Below are 17,417 nucleotides of genomic sequence, written 5' to 3'. Positions count from 1 at the left end.
TGAGTGTGGAAGTATGATCTCTAAAACTTTCCTGACCCCCAGGTATACGCAATGCTATTTGACTTTTCCTATTTACCAGATTAGAGTAAAAAATTGAAACAGAGAATTGTGCGCACCACTTCTGCTCACACTAATTTAAAGCCAAATCCCTGCCCCTTTAGACCATGGGGACACGGAGAGCAAAGATCAGCCTAGAAAAAGATACCCGCCCCAAATGTGCTCCCAAACAGAGCTCACCCTCTGTCTCAGCTTCCTCCTCAGGAAAATGCTTGGAGTTACAGCTCACACTAATTTAAAGCCAAATCCCCACCCCCTTAGACCATGCAGTTAGGGAGAGCAAAGGTCAGCCTAGAAAAATATACCTCCCCCCCAATGTGCTCCCAACACAGCAGTATGTTTATGATAAGAAATAGTGGAACAAAGAGGATATGTGTCAGGTGATTCATGAGCATCACATGAAACACTAATAAGTAGTTGTGAAGCAGCCCCAATATATATCCTTGGCATAGTAAATTAGTAAATCCAGGAAGATGAGTTTGGCTATGAGTCCTAAAAAGCTGCACTTGAGGAGTACCAAGAAAAGTACCAAGAAAAGCTTTTCTTGTATGGTATGGTATGCTTATTGTATGGTATGCTTATTATCAGTTTGAAAACTATTTCTTTATAAGAGTTGTCAGTGGTTTGCATCTTTATACCAGTGGTTCTCAAAAGGTGGTATATGTACTACCATTTGGACACAGAAGAAGTCTTGGTGAGATGCAGTGACTCCATAAATGTATTCCAATAATGCTACTGCATTTTTCCTACCAATTATATTTATGCTTTTCAATAATTATAGCAGTACAAATTATACTCAACAATATAATTATAATTTTGATCTCTTAGTGTAATTATTATTTTTGTTCTTGTATACTCTCCAAAATGCTATTGCAATTTTATGTTCCTAAGACACCTGTGATGAATGATAAAAAATAATGTAATTCCTATGAATGTTCAAATATCCTTCTCAGAAATAATAGGCTTTTTGTTGTTATCACGGTGGGTAGTCAGTACTCAAATTTCTCGGAGGGGGAAATGTCTTCATAACTTGTTTGATTTGCTGAATTGAAAAATGACTGGTTTCCTTCATGTACTAGGGATGAGTAGATGAGTTACTGCCATTTCCTTTTCCTTATACTTACAGCAAAATCATACACTGCAAATTGTAAACCAATAAATTCAGTTAGAAGATGTCATCCTTTTGCTAAACTCTACAATGGCTTTAGAGGAGATTGTTACGCTATGCTGGATTAAACAGTTTATTCAGGGCTAATACAGCTTTTACCCCATGACTTCCCTCAGAAGTACTAGAGCGTCATATGTACCCTCTTGGGTAAAACATGGCTAAAAGCCAATTACTTCAACTTAAATGTTTCATATGAATGCCCTGTGGAGGGATTGTTGGCAATTCATTTCAATTCACCATGCCCTGCTTTCAAAGGTAGAAAATAGATTGGCAGCATGTTTGAGTTCTGGCGTAAGCAATGGAAATGTTTCAGAGCTTGGAAAGTTATTTTAAAAAAGCATTTATTTACTGTTGGAGGATCAAGGCCACAAAATTTGAATGCTACAAGCCACTGATTCATGGGTAAAAATACACTCTTCTCATTCACGTCATCTGAACACAGCATAAAGCAAAGAATTAAAATATTCATAGTTTAAAATTTAATTGTGTTTTTATGTGGAGTGCTAGCTGCCCTGGGTTCTTAGGAGGAAGTGGAGGATATATCTGACTGACTGACTGACTGAATGATACAAATGATAAGACATAAGACATAAGAAATTTATTTGTCATTGCGCTCACAAGTGGGTGCAACGAAATGAGGTGCTCTTCCCCAAGGTAAAACTGGACAACACTACAAAAAAAAGTTAAAATATACACAACTTTCACCATCCAAATATAGATACCCCGTTTTCTCTCAGCAATTAAAATCCACCAAAAACCTATGGCCCCACATTTAAACTCAATACTGCACTTGGGTAAAAACTGTTCTTGAATCTGCTTGTCCTTGCTTTCAATACCCTGAATCTCCTTCCTGATGGTAATAGTTTAAAGAGCTGATATCCCGGATGAGAGGAGTCTTTCAGTATGTTAGATATTTTCCTCTTACATCTGTTCTTATACAATTCTTCCAAAGAGGGGAGTGAACAGCCAATGATGTTTTGGGCCGTCTTAATCACCCTTTGAATTGCCTTTTTCTCTGCCACTGTGCAGCTCGTGAACCATACACAGAGACAGTAGGATAATATGCTCTCAATCGAACTCCGATAGAAGGTGATTAACAAACTCTCAGTCAATTGTTGCTTTCTAAGAATCCTTAGAAAATACAACCGTTGTTGTGCCTTCCTGATTAATGCGATGGAAGCCATCTACTTACTGTATGCTCACTGGCATAACTCCAACAGTGTAAATGCCAATGGCAAATTGCTACTAGTTACAAAGCTGGAGCTTGTATTTCTCTCAGGCACCAGTCATGTGATCTGGTATGCACCAAGAAGTACAAGTTTTGACTTTGTAGATGGTGGTAATTCTCTGCTGAAATTTATGTTATTGGGTTGATGCAGACATAAGTAAGTAACAGGATTCCAGCTGGAAAACTGTGAAAGTAATTTTAAAATTACAGACATGCTGCAAAAACAGTGACACTACACTTCAATAGGTAATGGTCATAGTCCAGTATTCTGTTAAGATCCGGCAGAACATTACCCTTAACTCACTGAGCTCCTATGCAATCTTTAGCTTACCATAGTGCAAGTGGAGATCACGGGAGTCCAAACAATGGAGCTGCTGCTTACACAAGATGGTACAGTACACATTTTGAAGCTTCCATAGGAGTCCAACTCCTCACACAATAGTTCATTGTGCAAACAGAAGGAAAAAAGGAAGATTCCGTATATATTCCAATCATACTGTAATAAGATACCCGAGTTATTGAGGAAACGAATTAATTATAAGTAATGAATTACTTTGTATTTAGTTATTTACAAAACCCATTGTTAAACATTGTAGTTGCACTACTTTTAGTGCAATGCACAGAGACATTTGAGTTAAAAATGAAATCCAGACCCAGTATTTAGCTACATGACACTGAATAATGTGGCAACAAAAGGTGCAGGGTTGTTTCACCTCTCCTGAAGCTAATGGCATTTCTATGGTGGAGCAACAGGCATTTTCTGAGGTTTGTATGGAGAAGGAAAAAAGTATTACCTTATGACAGCCACCTCAAGGTTTTTTGTGATGCAGCTCACAAACATCACATTGCAAATACCACATGCAGTTATCATATGCAGATATTAGCAAAGGCAGTAATAGGGGATTCCTTTCTGATGACTGATATAGCTAAGGCACTGAATTATGAAGCTAAAAGTCTTGGGTCAGAATCTCACTAACTAAGATTCTAGCCTATATTAACTCATTGGGGGTGGGGTCTTAAGTAAACTACATTCTATCATCCTTATCCCATCATTTGTCATTTGTGGTATAACAATAATTAATCTTATATGGTTATTGTCAATATTTGCCTGGTTAGATAGTGACTGTGAGGCACTTTGAACACTGAAAAATGCTATCCAAAATCATTATTATTTTGTTACTTATTTAGCTATTTAGTTGTTACTGTCCATGGTCCTGATATATGGTGTGAGAAAGGGGTGGCTTCATAGGAAGATACGGTACCTTCATTATATCTCCTTCTCCTGATCTTAAAATGCTGCTGCTACTCCATAGTATTATGTGGTGTTAGAAGATAGCTTTATAGATACTGTGGACATCTAGAAAGCCATTCAAAATTTCATTTTGGAGGAGAGCTTTACAGATACCATGGGCTTCTAGAAATTAAAATAGGAGAATTCTATGGACAATCAAGCCTGAACTCTTGTGTGTAGTAAATGAAACTGAATGAACAAACTGAAGCTATTGTGCTTGAGATAAATCGCGAGAAGAGGACTCACTGAAGAAGAGAGGAAGACCATAATGGTAGGAAATATTGAAGCAGTATAAAAGAGGAAGACCAAATGTGATGGATTGCTCCCACAAAGGCTTTAGTTTGAAAGACATGAAACTAGGTAATAATGAGAAGACAATATGAGAAATGAATTCTCATTCATCAGAATTCTCTACACATCAGAAGTGCCTAGATAACATATAACCTGTGTCCCCATACCATTTATTTATCTCACTGTCTCCTTTATCCTACTTGCATGGGGCTGAATGTTTTCTTTTTAGCAGAAGATAGAGACAAATAAGTGCTGTGAGTTATGACTTCTCTCTGTTTCTCCATCCTCTTCTTCCAGGAGACCTACTGCTTCCTTGTGTTTCTTCTGTTCTGAGCAAACCTGAAACAACACTTTCTTTTATTTTTAACCTTTCTTACAAGTTAAAGTTTGCTTTGAGCCTCAGCTCTCTTGACCTTCTCTTTAGGAATATTGGCTACTTATTTATACTCTTTCCTGGTAATCTGTTCATCTTTCCACTTTTCTACATTCCCATTTTAAATCTTAGCTCATCTGAAAGCTCCTTATGCAGCCATCCATAGACCTCTCACTCTTTTCTTCGTCATAGGAATTTTCTGTAATTGTGCCTTCAATATCTCACTTTCATGAAAATCCTATTTTTCATGTATGCTAATATCTTTGAGTGTTTCTGATTATAGGAACTCGCTTGGTATTTCCTTAATCAAATGGAGATTAGGTTTCTTAAAGTCCAGAGTGTGTGTTAGATTACTTTCACTTTTCACTTTCCTCACTGTAACAAGTCCCAAGAGGCATTGGTCACTTTTACTCAAAGCTCCCATTGTTTCCATCTCACTAGCCAGTTATTCCCTGATAGTAAAGACTAGAACCAGAACAGGTCACTCCCTTGTTGCTTCTTCTACATTATGGAAAATGATGATGTCAGCAAGACAAGTGAGGAATTTATTTGCCCTTACTCTTTTGGCAGAATTGAACTTTCAACAGATATCAGACACCCCATTACTTCCATGTCTCTGCTTTTTTAATGTTTGGTAATGTGATCTAAGAAGACATCATTCAAATCTTCAGGCTGGTTGCTTCCCTTTTTTCCTTTAGTTTATTTCTTTTGAACAAATCATACCCTTCAATCACTACATTGCAGTCATGGGTCTCATTTTCCCAGTTTATATTATATTTCTGCCTTCTTGTTTCAACAGTTCAAACTCATCTTGTTTTTTCCTTATTCTCTATGCCTTGTCATAGAAATGTGTGAAATAATGGGTTATTTCTTCCATCTATTTCCTTATTGCCTTTTCCCATTCATTGGTGGATTTCTGTCCCAATGTCCCAGTTTCTGATGCATCAGCAACATTCTTTTCCATAGTACATGGTGTCTCAGTGTTTCCTGAAAGAAAATCTCCCTCTCCTGCAGGGTTCCATTTAAAGCCCTTCCAAACAGGTTTGCAAAATTCCTTGCAAATAAATTCTTCTAAGAAAAATGTAAGGAACAACCTACCATTTGCTAAGAGTCCTTTTTCATGGAAGTGCAGACCATGATCCAAAAAGCCAAACACTCCTTATGTATTTGGGCAAATGGTTGTTGATGTCCAATATTCTTGTCTGTGTTCTTGGCAGGAACAACCTTTAGCAGGAAGCAATGATGGAAAAACTACTTGCACCTTAAGATCCTTCCTGCCCAAAAACCTCATAGTCACTTACAATATGTTGAAAACTTTGTCCAGAAAAGATTTTTTACCTTCTCTTTCAGCAGGGCACATGGCACATGGTGCAAGTATAGGTTTCTACATTTTAAGGCAAGAAGACAAACATGCCACAAGTCTTGCAGGTCACAAGAAAAAAACCCTTTCAACATGCATCTCTCATGTCTTATGCATCTGCTGAAAAACACTGTCCTTGAACTCTCACTAACTACTCATGTTCCTAGTTAGTCCCTCAAAGAACTCCACCCTATGAGATTGCAGGGATAAATCTGACAGCTGGCAGCCCGCCAGTCAACCAAGCCAATGAAGCATTTCCTTCTCAGCACTGGCTTTCTCTCAGCTCTAGTTCCTCTGCCTCACATCATCTACATGGAGTACAGAACACATCTGGAATCAAACAAAAATCCCACAAAGGCGCAAACAAACCTCTAAACAACTGAACCAAACCATCAGCCTCAAGCCAACAAACACAGACTCACATCCTCTTGTCTCTTCCACCAATCCATGCAAGATATCCTTAGTTACTCAACCTGTTCATGAGCTCCTGCTCATAAGCTCGTTGGGACTGTGAATAGCTAGTGCAGTTACTATCTGAGTGCAGTCAGTCTTTTCTCTAAAGAGCAAGTGGGCACAGGAAAGGACTCCAAAAGCAGTAAGCTTTGACACAGTCCGTTAAAAGAACAATAGGTGGAGAAAAAGAAGAATGGCCCTACAGAAATTATCTGACTATTTGGGTCTAGGAGAAGAACAGCTTCTATCTCTACCTCTGGTTAACGCACAGAAGTATGATGAAAAGTACCGTATTTTTCGCACCATAAGACGCAGTTTTTTTCCCACAAAACAGGGGGGTGGAAAGTCTGTGCGTCTTATGGAGCGAAGAAAACAGATTATATTTTCCTGTTTTGTTCTCCTAAAAAATTGGTGCGTCTTATGGAAAGGTGCGTCTTATGGAGCGAAAAATACGGGGTAAGTTGTCAGTTAAAGGCATTGATATAATTAACTGTCCTTCCTGTGCTATGTTTTCCTCATTTGAATATTGGTGCTAATTATTCTGATGGGGTTTTTTAGGGGTATGGAAATATCATCCAAGCTAATTTGTATCCAAATATTTGTTGTACAATTTGGGGCTGGTTTATCCTCAACTGGTTTGGAGGTGGCCTGAAATGGTTTGTTCTAAGATTTCTTCAGATACGTTTATGTTTCTGGATCAGAGGAAAAAATATATATGTGAAAACTAAAGGGTTATGGCCGGGGATGAAGAGTGCTATATAGAGCCACCAGCTTTGGAAATGTGGTGGACCCTCAGTGCGTAATTGGAGTTACTACCAGCTTCCTTCTTTCTGCTTTTCCTCCCAGGAGCTGGGAGTGTTGGAGAAGTGGAATATATATCCCCTTGACCAGTAGTCTGGCTTGCCTATGTAGGTCTGAATGAGGCCCTGCACATTGGAGCTTTAGGTATAAATCTGCTCTGTAATGTTCTTCTTTTATGGAAAGAAGCACCAAGGAGTTTTATTCAAATTTCAGCACTGTAGAGTCACCAAATGCTGGCGCAAACATCAGTGATTTGTAGGGGTTTGCAAATCTATCTAAGCTTGACTAGAGGCCTCTAAAGCCACCTTATATCCGATCTGAAAATGCTCTGCCTCATTTTTTTGGTACTTTCCTCTGCAGCCAGTGCATATGCCAAGCTTATACACAGTGTTAAATTATAACTGTTATATTGTTATGTACATGAGAAGAAATAAATCCCTTACTTTTTTAAAAAAATAAAGTATAGTACAACCCCCATATCTGCAGAATTGGTATCTGTTGTTTCAATTACTGTAGGCACTGCTGTTGCAACCCAGCCTGCAGTGCGCGCCTACACTTATCTTCTTCTCTCACCCTTCCTCCCTTCTCTCATACTCTTTCATGGTTTCACTAATTTCTGGAATTTCAGGCATCCACTGGGGGGCTTGGAACCTATCACCGACAAATATGGGGATCTTCTTGTAATTTCATGATTCTTGCTTCATTTAGCTATTGAAATTCTTTCTTTTCTCAGTACCTGAATGTGTTTACCTGCAATGAGAATTGCTTCGTGAACGTATAAAGTGATCTTCTGATAGACGGATTTTATAGAAACAGTGATGCACTTTGTCCAAAACTGATGTGGCAGATGAAATACAGCATCAAACTCTATCTTAAAATGAGTGATTTACCAAAGGACTATTCCCCCCACCCCCATTCCATATGTGATATTATAGGTTCACCAAATGAAGATCAGCTTCTTTATCAATGGTCTGGAAGATGACAACACAGCTTTTGATTCCAGAATTCTCACTGGGTTAATTGCAGACCCCTCTGTTGATGGTGAATGGCGAATTGGGCAGAATTTAAATGGTGAGTCAGAATATGATGAGAAAATATGTGAGCAAAGACATAACATGACAAATGTAATTGTTCAGAACTGTGCTATTTAACCAGTACGTCCTACTGGTTCTTGCTTCTTCATAATAGTGCAGTTGGGAAATTGCAAACTTTTCAGAGATGCAGAATCCTATGCTGCCAAGTTGATTACACAGTAGATGCTACTTGTCAGAGCATCTTTTCCATAAGAACATCTGCTCACACCACCTGATCCTCACAGGCCATGCTCTTACTGGTTGCCACACTGAGAGAGTTCAGGAAGACATCCACTAGAAACCAGGAGCTGAGGCTCCTTTCCTGTGGAATGAGTTTCCAAATGAGCTGTGCCTCACCTCTGCCTCCCAGCCTTTAAGAGGATCCTCGAAATGAGGTTGTTCATTGAAACTTTTGAAGGAAACATCTCCTAATGTTTTTATGGTCTTGCTATATTGATGTCTTCTGTCTAGTCATCGTCTGGTCTGCTTGATTATGAGTAGTGATTTGAATTAATTTTTGATTTAGTTAATCCAGTACTATGTGAATAGTAGTTTCTTTTTATATTATCTTATATTGTCTTTACTTTTGGTGTAAACAGCTCAGCACTAACTGGGCGGTACACATGTCTATGAAGTAAGTAAGTAAGTAAGTAAGTAAGTAAGTAAGTAAGTAAGTAAGTAAGTAAGTAACTAAGTAAGTAAGTAGGTAAGTAAGTAAGTAAGTAAGTGAGTGAGTGAGTGAGTGAGTGAGTGAGTGAGTGAGTGAGTGTTTCTCACTACATAGAGCTTGTCTCAGAGTAGGAACAATCCACTTGGACATGCTGTTTAGGGTAATAGTTTATAAGGTTTGGGATTCAGGAAGGAGATTCCATTCCAACTTGCACCAACAAGGATGGACTTGCTCATTATTTTCCTCTCTTCTGCTCCTTTGAAAAAGTATTGTATAGTATTATAGCACTGTACTACAGTACAGAAGATAATGTGGTTGCAGAAGAGGACATTGATAAACTTCTATCTTCTTGATTGCTGGTGATAAAAGAAGAACATGTTTCTTTCACTTTGAAATCCTCCTTTTCTCATGTTAAGTCACTTTGTACTCCAAACTCAGTGGGATACTATCAATGGGTTCCAGGACCCAAGCACAAGTCCTGGCATCTATGATGCTACCTATAGCTTAGACATTCAAAGTCTATACCAACGTTGCTAAACCTGGTGGCTTCCACATGCTATGGAACATTGACTCAGTTTTTTCCTTGAATCTGAGTCTATGAAACAAGCTGTCATAGTTCTACATAATATGCTCAGTTTGCACAGTTTACACAAATTGTGTCCTTTTTCCAAGTGTGCAGATTCTAAGAGTGGGCTCTGGTGGTGACTGATAATCATGTTGGGGAAGACTGGTCTTTTTCTTTTTTCTTTTTACCATTACTTTCAAAGTGTCAAATGTGTAGAGGTTTCAAATTTCTCTTCAATATGATCTCTACAGATTCCTTTAGCAACTGAAAAGAGTTAAGAACACAACAGCGAAGCAAAATGTTTCGTTTAGCAAAGAAGGGAAAGAAGGCATTATTATCAGAAAAATACCAATGTACTGCAATAGACGTGGCTGAATATTTGGTGATGCAATGATACAATAATTGTTCACCATGTTCAGAACATTGCCATCAATATAAAGTTCCAGCAATTTTGCAGCTTCTTGAAATTCTGTTTGGTGATAAATTGGTTCTGCAGATTTGTTAAGGCTGAGTATCAGTGATCCAGAACATACTGCAATTTGAGCTAGGTCCTAAATATATCTGCATCTGGCTTGGAGAAAGTTTGATTTATTCCAAAGGAACCACTGAGCTCCTATACATTAACACGTGAAAATTCTCATTGCACAATGCTTCCGGTTGACATTGTCATTTTGAATACCAGATGCACAATAATTGTGTAAAAGGAGAAGAAACCTTAGAAACATACCTTTCATCTTTATCATATAAAGTGACAGCTACAGTTGTTCCTACTGTATCTCTTCTCTAATTAGAGGTGGCACATGGACTGGCTCATTACTTCTGTCTAATGAGCCAGTCTCTGTGCCACCTCTGTAATCAGATAAGGGATAGGTACAAAATGTTCCTATAAAGTTATTATAAATCATTTTAATCAAAAAGATTAAGTCACTGCCCTCCATAGTTTTGTCCAGAACCAAGATGGTTTCATTCAGAAGAGGTAATTGTGCAAGAGAGATCTCTGTGTGCTGAATTTAAGAACCCCTCATGCAGCACAGAGCTGTTTTCTGGTTGACAGAATTGAATTATTTATTTATAATGTATTTCCACAGGTTCAGAGCAATTTGTTGGAAGGATGCAAGATTTCAGATTGTACCAAACGACACTTACAAACAGGTAGGGATTTTTTGTTAACATTTTTGGGAAACTGAGAAGTATAGTGACCAAAAGTCAGCATGCTAAATTTTGTGAAAGAGTTTGGAACTGTGCTTGATGTGTGCTGATTCAAATAAGGTTTCTGTAATTAGTAGCTTGGATATTGACTGATAAAGTCCAGGATGTTTTGCTAAGAGAGGTTCCCCAAAAAAACAGGCCACCACTGACTGGCATATTGTCAGTGCACCATGCGATCTCTCTAGGATATAAAAGAACCTCCATTCTGTCCAGCAGAGAGCCTGTAAAAACCATATAAAGCCTTTACAGGGGATGGGAAGACCATTTGTGCCTTCCTGTCCCCCCTACTTGGTCAAAAGTACTTTATTTCATCAAATGGAAAATGGATAGGAGTGCATAGGGTTGTAAAGGATACTCACCATATGCTTCTGATTTGCAAAAGTCCATGCAACCAGATGTCATCGTTCTACATAATATGCTCAGTTTGCTCAGTTTACATAAATTGTGTCATTTTTTCCAAGTGTGCAAATTCTAAGAGTTCTTACTAGGAATGATGGAAAACATCTTGCCATATTGGAGGCAATGATGAAAATCTGCGACTTCCTCCTTCTTCTGTCTCCAAATAAGACAATTGAAGATTTACATTTCTAGGGTAATGCGGACAGGCACTGACCCTTCCCCTATTTCTCAAACTGAGGACATGATAAAAGGCCATAAGAGACCCTGCAGGAGCTCCTTTTTTCTAATTATGATCGCGCTGTGGATTGAATCAAGGTGCAGTTGTTCCAATGCAATGCATAAACTCAGAGTACATATGTGGTGTAAGGGGGGGAAACCCAGTTCAGTGGAATTATTGTTCTTGCTTCAATGTTAGCCTAAGAACTATTGCAACAACTTAGGGAGTGACTCTTAACTCTTTTCTGCCCATAATAGCCTTCCTGTTTATAATTTAATACAGGGTGTCAGAAGAGGAAAAAAAAATCAGGTTCAAGAGTTAGTGGCTTATGTGGTTTGCAGTACAAGGATTCTCTATCCTTCTCTGATTTAGGCTACTGAAACTAAAGCTTGGAGAGATATTCGTAACTGTGATTTCATGTGGAAGGACTGCACACTCATTTCTGATACTAGAAACAATTTCTTTGTCTGAATAAAGTGGTGCCCTCTTTCTTTATTCTGGCAGGTAGATATCTACCTGAAGCCACTATTTTCCACCTGATTCTAACTGGAGGACCCTACATTTTGAGCCGAAAGCATATTAGACTATAGAATACAGTCTCACAAGACGAAAGTAATTCATTCTGCGAGAAGCACTGTCTTGTGAAATTTTCATCTTGCGAAAAGCGGTTTCCCATAGGAACGCATTGCAATGCATTCCTATGGGAAACCTCGCAAGACGAATGGATTATTTTCATCTTGCGAGGCATCGGTCTTGCAGGGAAAAAATCATATTGCGAAGCACGGCCATAGAGAACCCATCTTTCGAGTCACCAACACGATCACAAAAACCATTTGTCTTGCGGGTTTTTCCTCCGGTGAGGCATTCATCTTGTGAGGCACCACTGTACCAAACTTTGGCTTAAGACATTAGGTCCTTTTTAAAGCATTACTAAATGTGATTTAACATGAAGTGTTCAGTGCTCTCTCTGCTTTTTTCTACTATGGCTGCGATGCATTTGGGGCCTTCCATGTTCATTTTAGCTAGCTGGATAGTTTAAGGAGTTTGGTATCTGGCTGTAGAGCCAGAAGTTGGGAATTTGACTCCCCACTGTGCCTCCTGCAAAGTAGAACCAGCCTATGTGTCCTTGGGCAACTTGCACTGTCACTGGATGGGCCTAGAAGATGTGAGCCATTTCTGAGTATTCTTTATCTGGAAAACCCTAAAAAAGGTGACCATAAGTCAGAATTGGCTTGACAACACATGATTATTATTATGTTCATTTTTAAATTACTCAAAAGTTCCTCATCACATCCAGATTCTGGGAACTCAAGACAGATTAAACTAGGGTATCTTTAAACAGGTCGAAACAAAATTTTAAAGAGGACCATGTAGCCGATCTTTTTATATTTGGGTATTTTCACACAATGCTTGCTACTCCTTTTGTGGTGTGCCCAACTGATTTCTTCCTTCTATTACTCTAGAGACATTTTCGAAATACGATCTGGAAAATTCCCTCAACTCCATACTCAGTCTGAATGTCGCTGTCCAGGGAGCCATCCAAGGGTACACCCTTTGGTACAGAGGTACTGCATCCCTAACGGTGCTGACGACACAACAAATGACAGAGTCCTTAGATTAAGCCCTGAGGCTCACCCCTTGAACTACATCAATGATAATGATATTGGAACTTCATGGATTTCATCTGTATTTTACACCATTGAACAACTCAATCATGGAGTGACCATTACAATAGACCTCGAAAATGGACAGTACCAGGTAAATAAAACAGTCCTTGGTAAATTCAAATATACTTTTTGATGGCTGATCAATGGAAAGAAATTACCTGTTTTTTTTTCATTTCCTGCTTCATCTCAAAAACAAGGAAATTTCAAATACGTCAGACTTGATTGTCAATTATATTCCAGCTTAATAATTTATGATATCACCTGGTCGCTTTGTGGTGAGCACCAGGAGGCACACAGATCCTTTTTCCTTCCACCTCCCCTTATATATAACATTGCAGTAGTGGTTTCCAAACATTTCACTTGCAAGAAACCTTTCAACATCATCTGCCTGATGCAGAAAGTAATAAAGTATATCTGTGATTTAAATTTGCACAAGGCACTGCCCACCTAATGCCAAAATGCAGTTTTCTCATGTAATGTTTCTGAAGTGCAATCATTTTTGTACCTGACTTCTATCTCCGTCTAAGATCAACAGTTATAGAAGCTGAGGTCTTCCAAATTACTTCAAATTTTCCTGTTGATCCGTAGGTATTTTACATTATACTCCAGTTCTTCAGCCCACAACCTGAAGCGATACAGATACAAAGGAAAAAGCAACATGACCTCGATTGGGAAGACTGGCAATATTTTTCAAGAGACTGCAGCGTATTTGGAATGGAGAATAATGGGTTGCTAGAATATCCAGACTCAGTCAACTGTCTCCAGCTTCCTAGGTAGGAACAAATACTAAGCTGCCAAATACTAGATGACTCCTAGTCATTCATAATGAACTGAGTTACAAACTGTAGTTTAGAATATCCAGAGTTTTGAATGTGAGGCTAGTAGTACTTCTCAGGCCACTAGAGCTGGAACTAGACACAGTCAGATTTGTTTTTGGGAGCAAAAGAGTGTGATACCCGTAGCCATAACATATAATCAAATAATTCTTGGATGACATTGGAAAAAGAGTCCCTGTTGTATGATCAAAGCATGGCTTGCCACCCTTGACCAAAGAGAATGAATTTCAAATCCTACCTTGAGCACAAATGGACTTTTGGAACAGTCACCACCATTAATCCCCTCCTTCTGTTGGGAACAGCAGAATATTAATAGCAAGTGCCTCATAGAGGATCTGGAAAGATGAATGAGGTTGTATAACACTTTGTAAATCAATTTATCTATTACAAAAAATACTATATAAATTATTATGAAAAGTAAATGGCTACTACAAAAAGCACTTTACAAATTATTATAAATAGTGAATGTCTTGAACTGAATTCCAACAGCTCAGTATAAGGACCTCTATAAGTTTTAAAGGTGGAAGTATAAAAATTACTTTTGACCAAACTTCGGGAGGCAGTGGAAGACAGGAGGGCCTGGCGTGCTCTGGTCCATGGGGTCACGAAGAGTCGGACATGACTGAACGATTAAACAACAAATAAAAATTACCATGTTTTCCCCAAAATAAGATGGGGTCTTATATTAGTTTTTGCTCCAAAAAAACACATTAGGGTTTATTCTTGTCTTCTGGTAGTTGTGCAATGGTGGAGGGCAGGGTTTCACTTAACTAGGGCTTTTTTGCAGTAGGGTTTGTATTATGAGCATCTTGAAAAATCATACTAGGGTTTATTTTCAGGGAAACAGCATAGGCAGAAGAAGCATATTGCAGCTATGTTTACTCATCTACACATACACTAGGCAGGAAGAAGAGTGATTGGGATGGTGAAAAACCCAGATGGTCATCATTTCCATTGCTTCGATGCCTCAGCTTTTCTTATACATTAAGATGTATTATCTTAGAAGAGACCTCCAGAGCTATAAGTTCTCCACCAGATAGGAGAAGTATAGCTGTGTTTCCTGCCCCAGAGATTTCCATCTTTACTACAGCCCTGTTTTGCATAATGCAAGCTATTTTTTTTAAAGTCTGTTTTCAGCCATAACTGCCTGATTGCACCAAGCTTTGGCAGTACTCAGAATACAGTCAACATCAAAAGTATGTAGCACTTGTCTCAAAAAGCCATCAGGGAATATTTCACCAGGTACAATACGTGTTTGCTTTCCTGGTGTGTGCTTGTGTGAGTGTTTTTCTTCCCTGTTTCAGTCCTGGCAGCCAGGCTTTTAAAGTGTCAGCATCTTTCTCAGGGTCTTTCACAATTCAACATTCTGTGGGAGGAACGAGAGGTCACTGAGGGTGCATTTGTTTTCAGCAAAACATATTGTTTACCATTCAATGGGAGTGGAGGGAAGTAAGGAATGGCCAAATTGATTGGCTGAGCCAAAAGGTCATATTTTGGTAACTATTCAGGATGACTTTTCTAAAACATTAAAAATAGACGCCAATGCAAAAATTAGTGCATCTTTTAAAAAGGAATTCGGGAGCTAATGTGTAATATACTGCCATAAATGTTTTATAATGGAACATTGTTTTCTCTTCAATTACATGACATAAATGATAATAGGAAGTGATTCAAGTGAACAATGTCGTGTAGGAAAAATGTACAGTAAACCTAATTTAAAAATACCCTCTAAAGACTTATGTATATTCATTGTACCACAGGAAACATTAAGTGGGAGAGAGCATAAAAATACTCTATTGGACTTTCAGAGAAGAAATTAAGAGACCATATTACTTGTTCTCTGAAAGATCTAAATCAAACAGAAGTTTTAGGAAATGCATTGTATCGAATACATATTGTGTAAAGATACCTGATCTTTCTGAATAACAACTGCCTTGATTTGTGAATGCAACAGTGATGGATAGCAGTGCATCACTCTCTGGATGATCACAGGAGGCCAACGAAAAGGAGAGTGGACTTAAAGCAGAACATTTTGTCAAACAGGATGGAGATACGCTAGAGTGGTTTCTATCCACTCTTCACTTCCTGTCAAAGCAAAGGACTTATTCCTTTTGTGCATTTTTTCTGCCCCGTAATTCATTCTTTTATACAGACCTGTACAGGTGAATTTTGTTTATGAAGATCAAATGACTTACCTAGTTTAATTGAAAGAATGTTGTTTTTCTAAAAAATGAAAGAACTCAAATAGTCACAAGGGAAATAATCATAAATAATGCGGACTTTCATAATCCTATTAGGGTGGCCCTTGTACTTTTATCTCCTGAGATGTGATTGTATCCAGCCTGTCTCACGGTTATATCTAACTCTTAGTACCTACTAGAGCAGATCACTGAATGAATGGGACCCAGAGCCATTACTAGCCATCCATTTTGGAATTTATGATATGCAAATAATATCAGAAGGAATTATAGCATTGAACATCTTGCCAGCATTTTCTTTTCTCCACAGGGGATCAGCAGCACTGTCACAGCTACAAAAACAAGTCAGAAATGTGTTTAAGATACAGATACCTATGCAGATAAAGATGTATTGTTTGCTGTACTGTCCATCCCAGCTATTAGTTACTGCAGATCCCAGAGACCTGCTATACAAGAACTTTCCAACAGGGGAGGCCTGGTCTACCCACAATCTGGTTAGACCAGCTCTCCAGCTGGATGCTGCCTCCTATCCTAATTTCAGACAACAGGCTGATCTACCAAGCCATGGGTAGACCTGTCCACTACTATCTCAGGGTTCTAGCATGCTGATGACTTTTTGTCTGCTAGAGCTCCAGACAATTAACAATCCTTCATAAATCAAATTGCTACTTTCAGATTTGTAATCCACTGCAGATTACACAATTTTAAAATGATGGCCGAAACACAAAAGTAGAACTCGGTCACATCTTGTTTGTTTGTTTGTTTGTTTATTTATTTAAGAGAATATTATAGCAGTATCTGTGGATTTAATACAGTGGTGCCTCGCTTGACGATTACCTCAGTAGATGAGGAAATTGCTTGATGATTAGTAAATGATGACTGAATGGGCTTTTTTGCTTAACGATGATCAAAAACAGCTGATTGTTGGGTTTCAAAATGGCCGCTCACTGGGCAAAATGGCTCCCCACTGTGCTTTAGGATGGATTGCTCGCATTACAGGCATCAGAAAATGGCTGCCCTATGGAGGATCTTCGCTGGACGCTGAGGTATTTCACCCATTGGAACGCATTGAACCGGTTTTCAATGCATTTCAATGGGCTTTTTCATTTTGCTTGACGAGGATTTCGCTTAACAGCAATTTGAATGGAATGAATTATCCTTGTCAAGCGAGGCACCACTGTAATTGTCTGATAAATTTCATATTTGTGTAATTCTATAATATAAGATGTTCCAGGCATTCCTGTGTAACAGATACCTCATGTTGTGGGGTGTTTTTTTTTGGTCAATTTCTCTTGATAGCATTACTCCATATTCCCGTGGAAACATTACTTTCAGCGTTCTTACTCCAGAACCAAATCGTCGTCCAGGATACAATGATTTCTACAACACACCATCACTTCAAGAGTTTGTCAAAGTCTCAGAAATAAAAATTCATCTACTTGGCCAGTATCATACTACTGTGCCTTCAGTTGACTTTAGACATAGATACTACGGAATTGATGAAATTACTGTCAGTGGGAGGTAGGCTATTTATTGTTCTTATTAAAGTTAAAGTATGCTA

The 17,417-nt window shown here is 38.5% G+C and overlaps 1 protein-coding gene across 1 annotated transcript in view; it reads left to right on the top strand.

The window, feature by feature from the left end:
- The first annotated feature begins 7,345 nt into the window (after positions 1-7,345).
- USH2A (usherin) overlaps positions 7,346-17,417 on the top strand; it is a 559,229-nt gene continuing 549,157 nt past the window's right edge. The window contains exons 1-6 of the mRNA XM_078392221.1: positions 7,346-7,366; positions 7,958-8,093; positions 10,419-10,482; positions 12,619-12,913; positions 13,411-13,595; positions 17,156-17,377. Of these exons, the coding sequence (XP_078248347.1) occupies positions 7,346-7,366; positions 7,958-8,093; positions 10,419-10,482; positions 12,619-12,913; positions 13,411-13,595; positions 17,156-17,377 (923 nt within the window). The remainder of the gene's footprint in view (positions 7,367-7,957; positions 8,094-10,418; positions 10,483-12,618; positions 12,914-13,410; positions 13,596-17,155; positions 17,378-17,417) is intronic.

The sequence above is a fragment of the Pogona vitticeps genome, chromosome 1, assembly GCF_051106095.1.
Source record: "Pogona vitticeps strain Pit_001003342236 chromosome 1, PviZW2.1, whole genome shotgun sequence".
NCBI lineage: Eukaryota > Metazoa > Chordata > Lepidosauria > Squamata > Agamidae > Pogona > Pogona vitticeps.
This window is presented reverse-complemented; position numbering and strand designations above follow the sequence as displayed.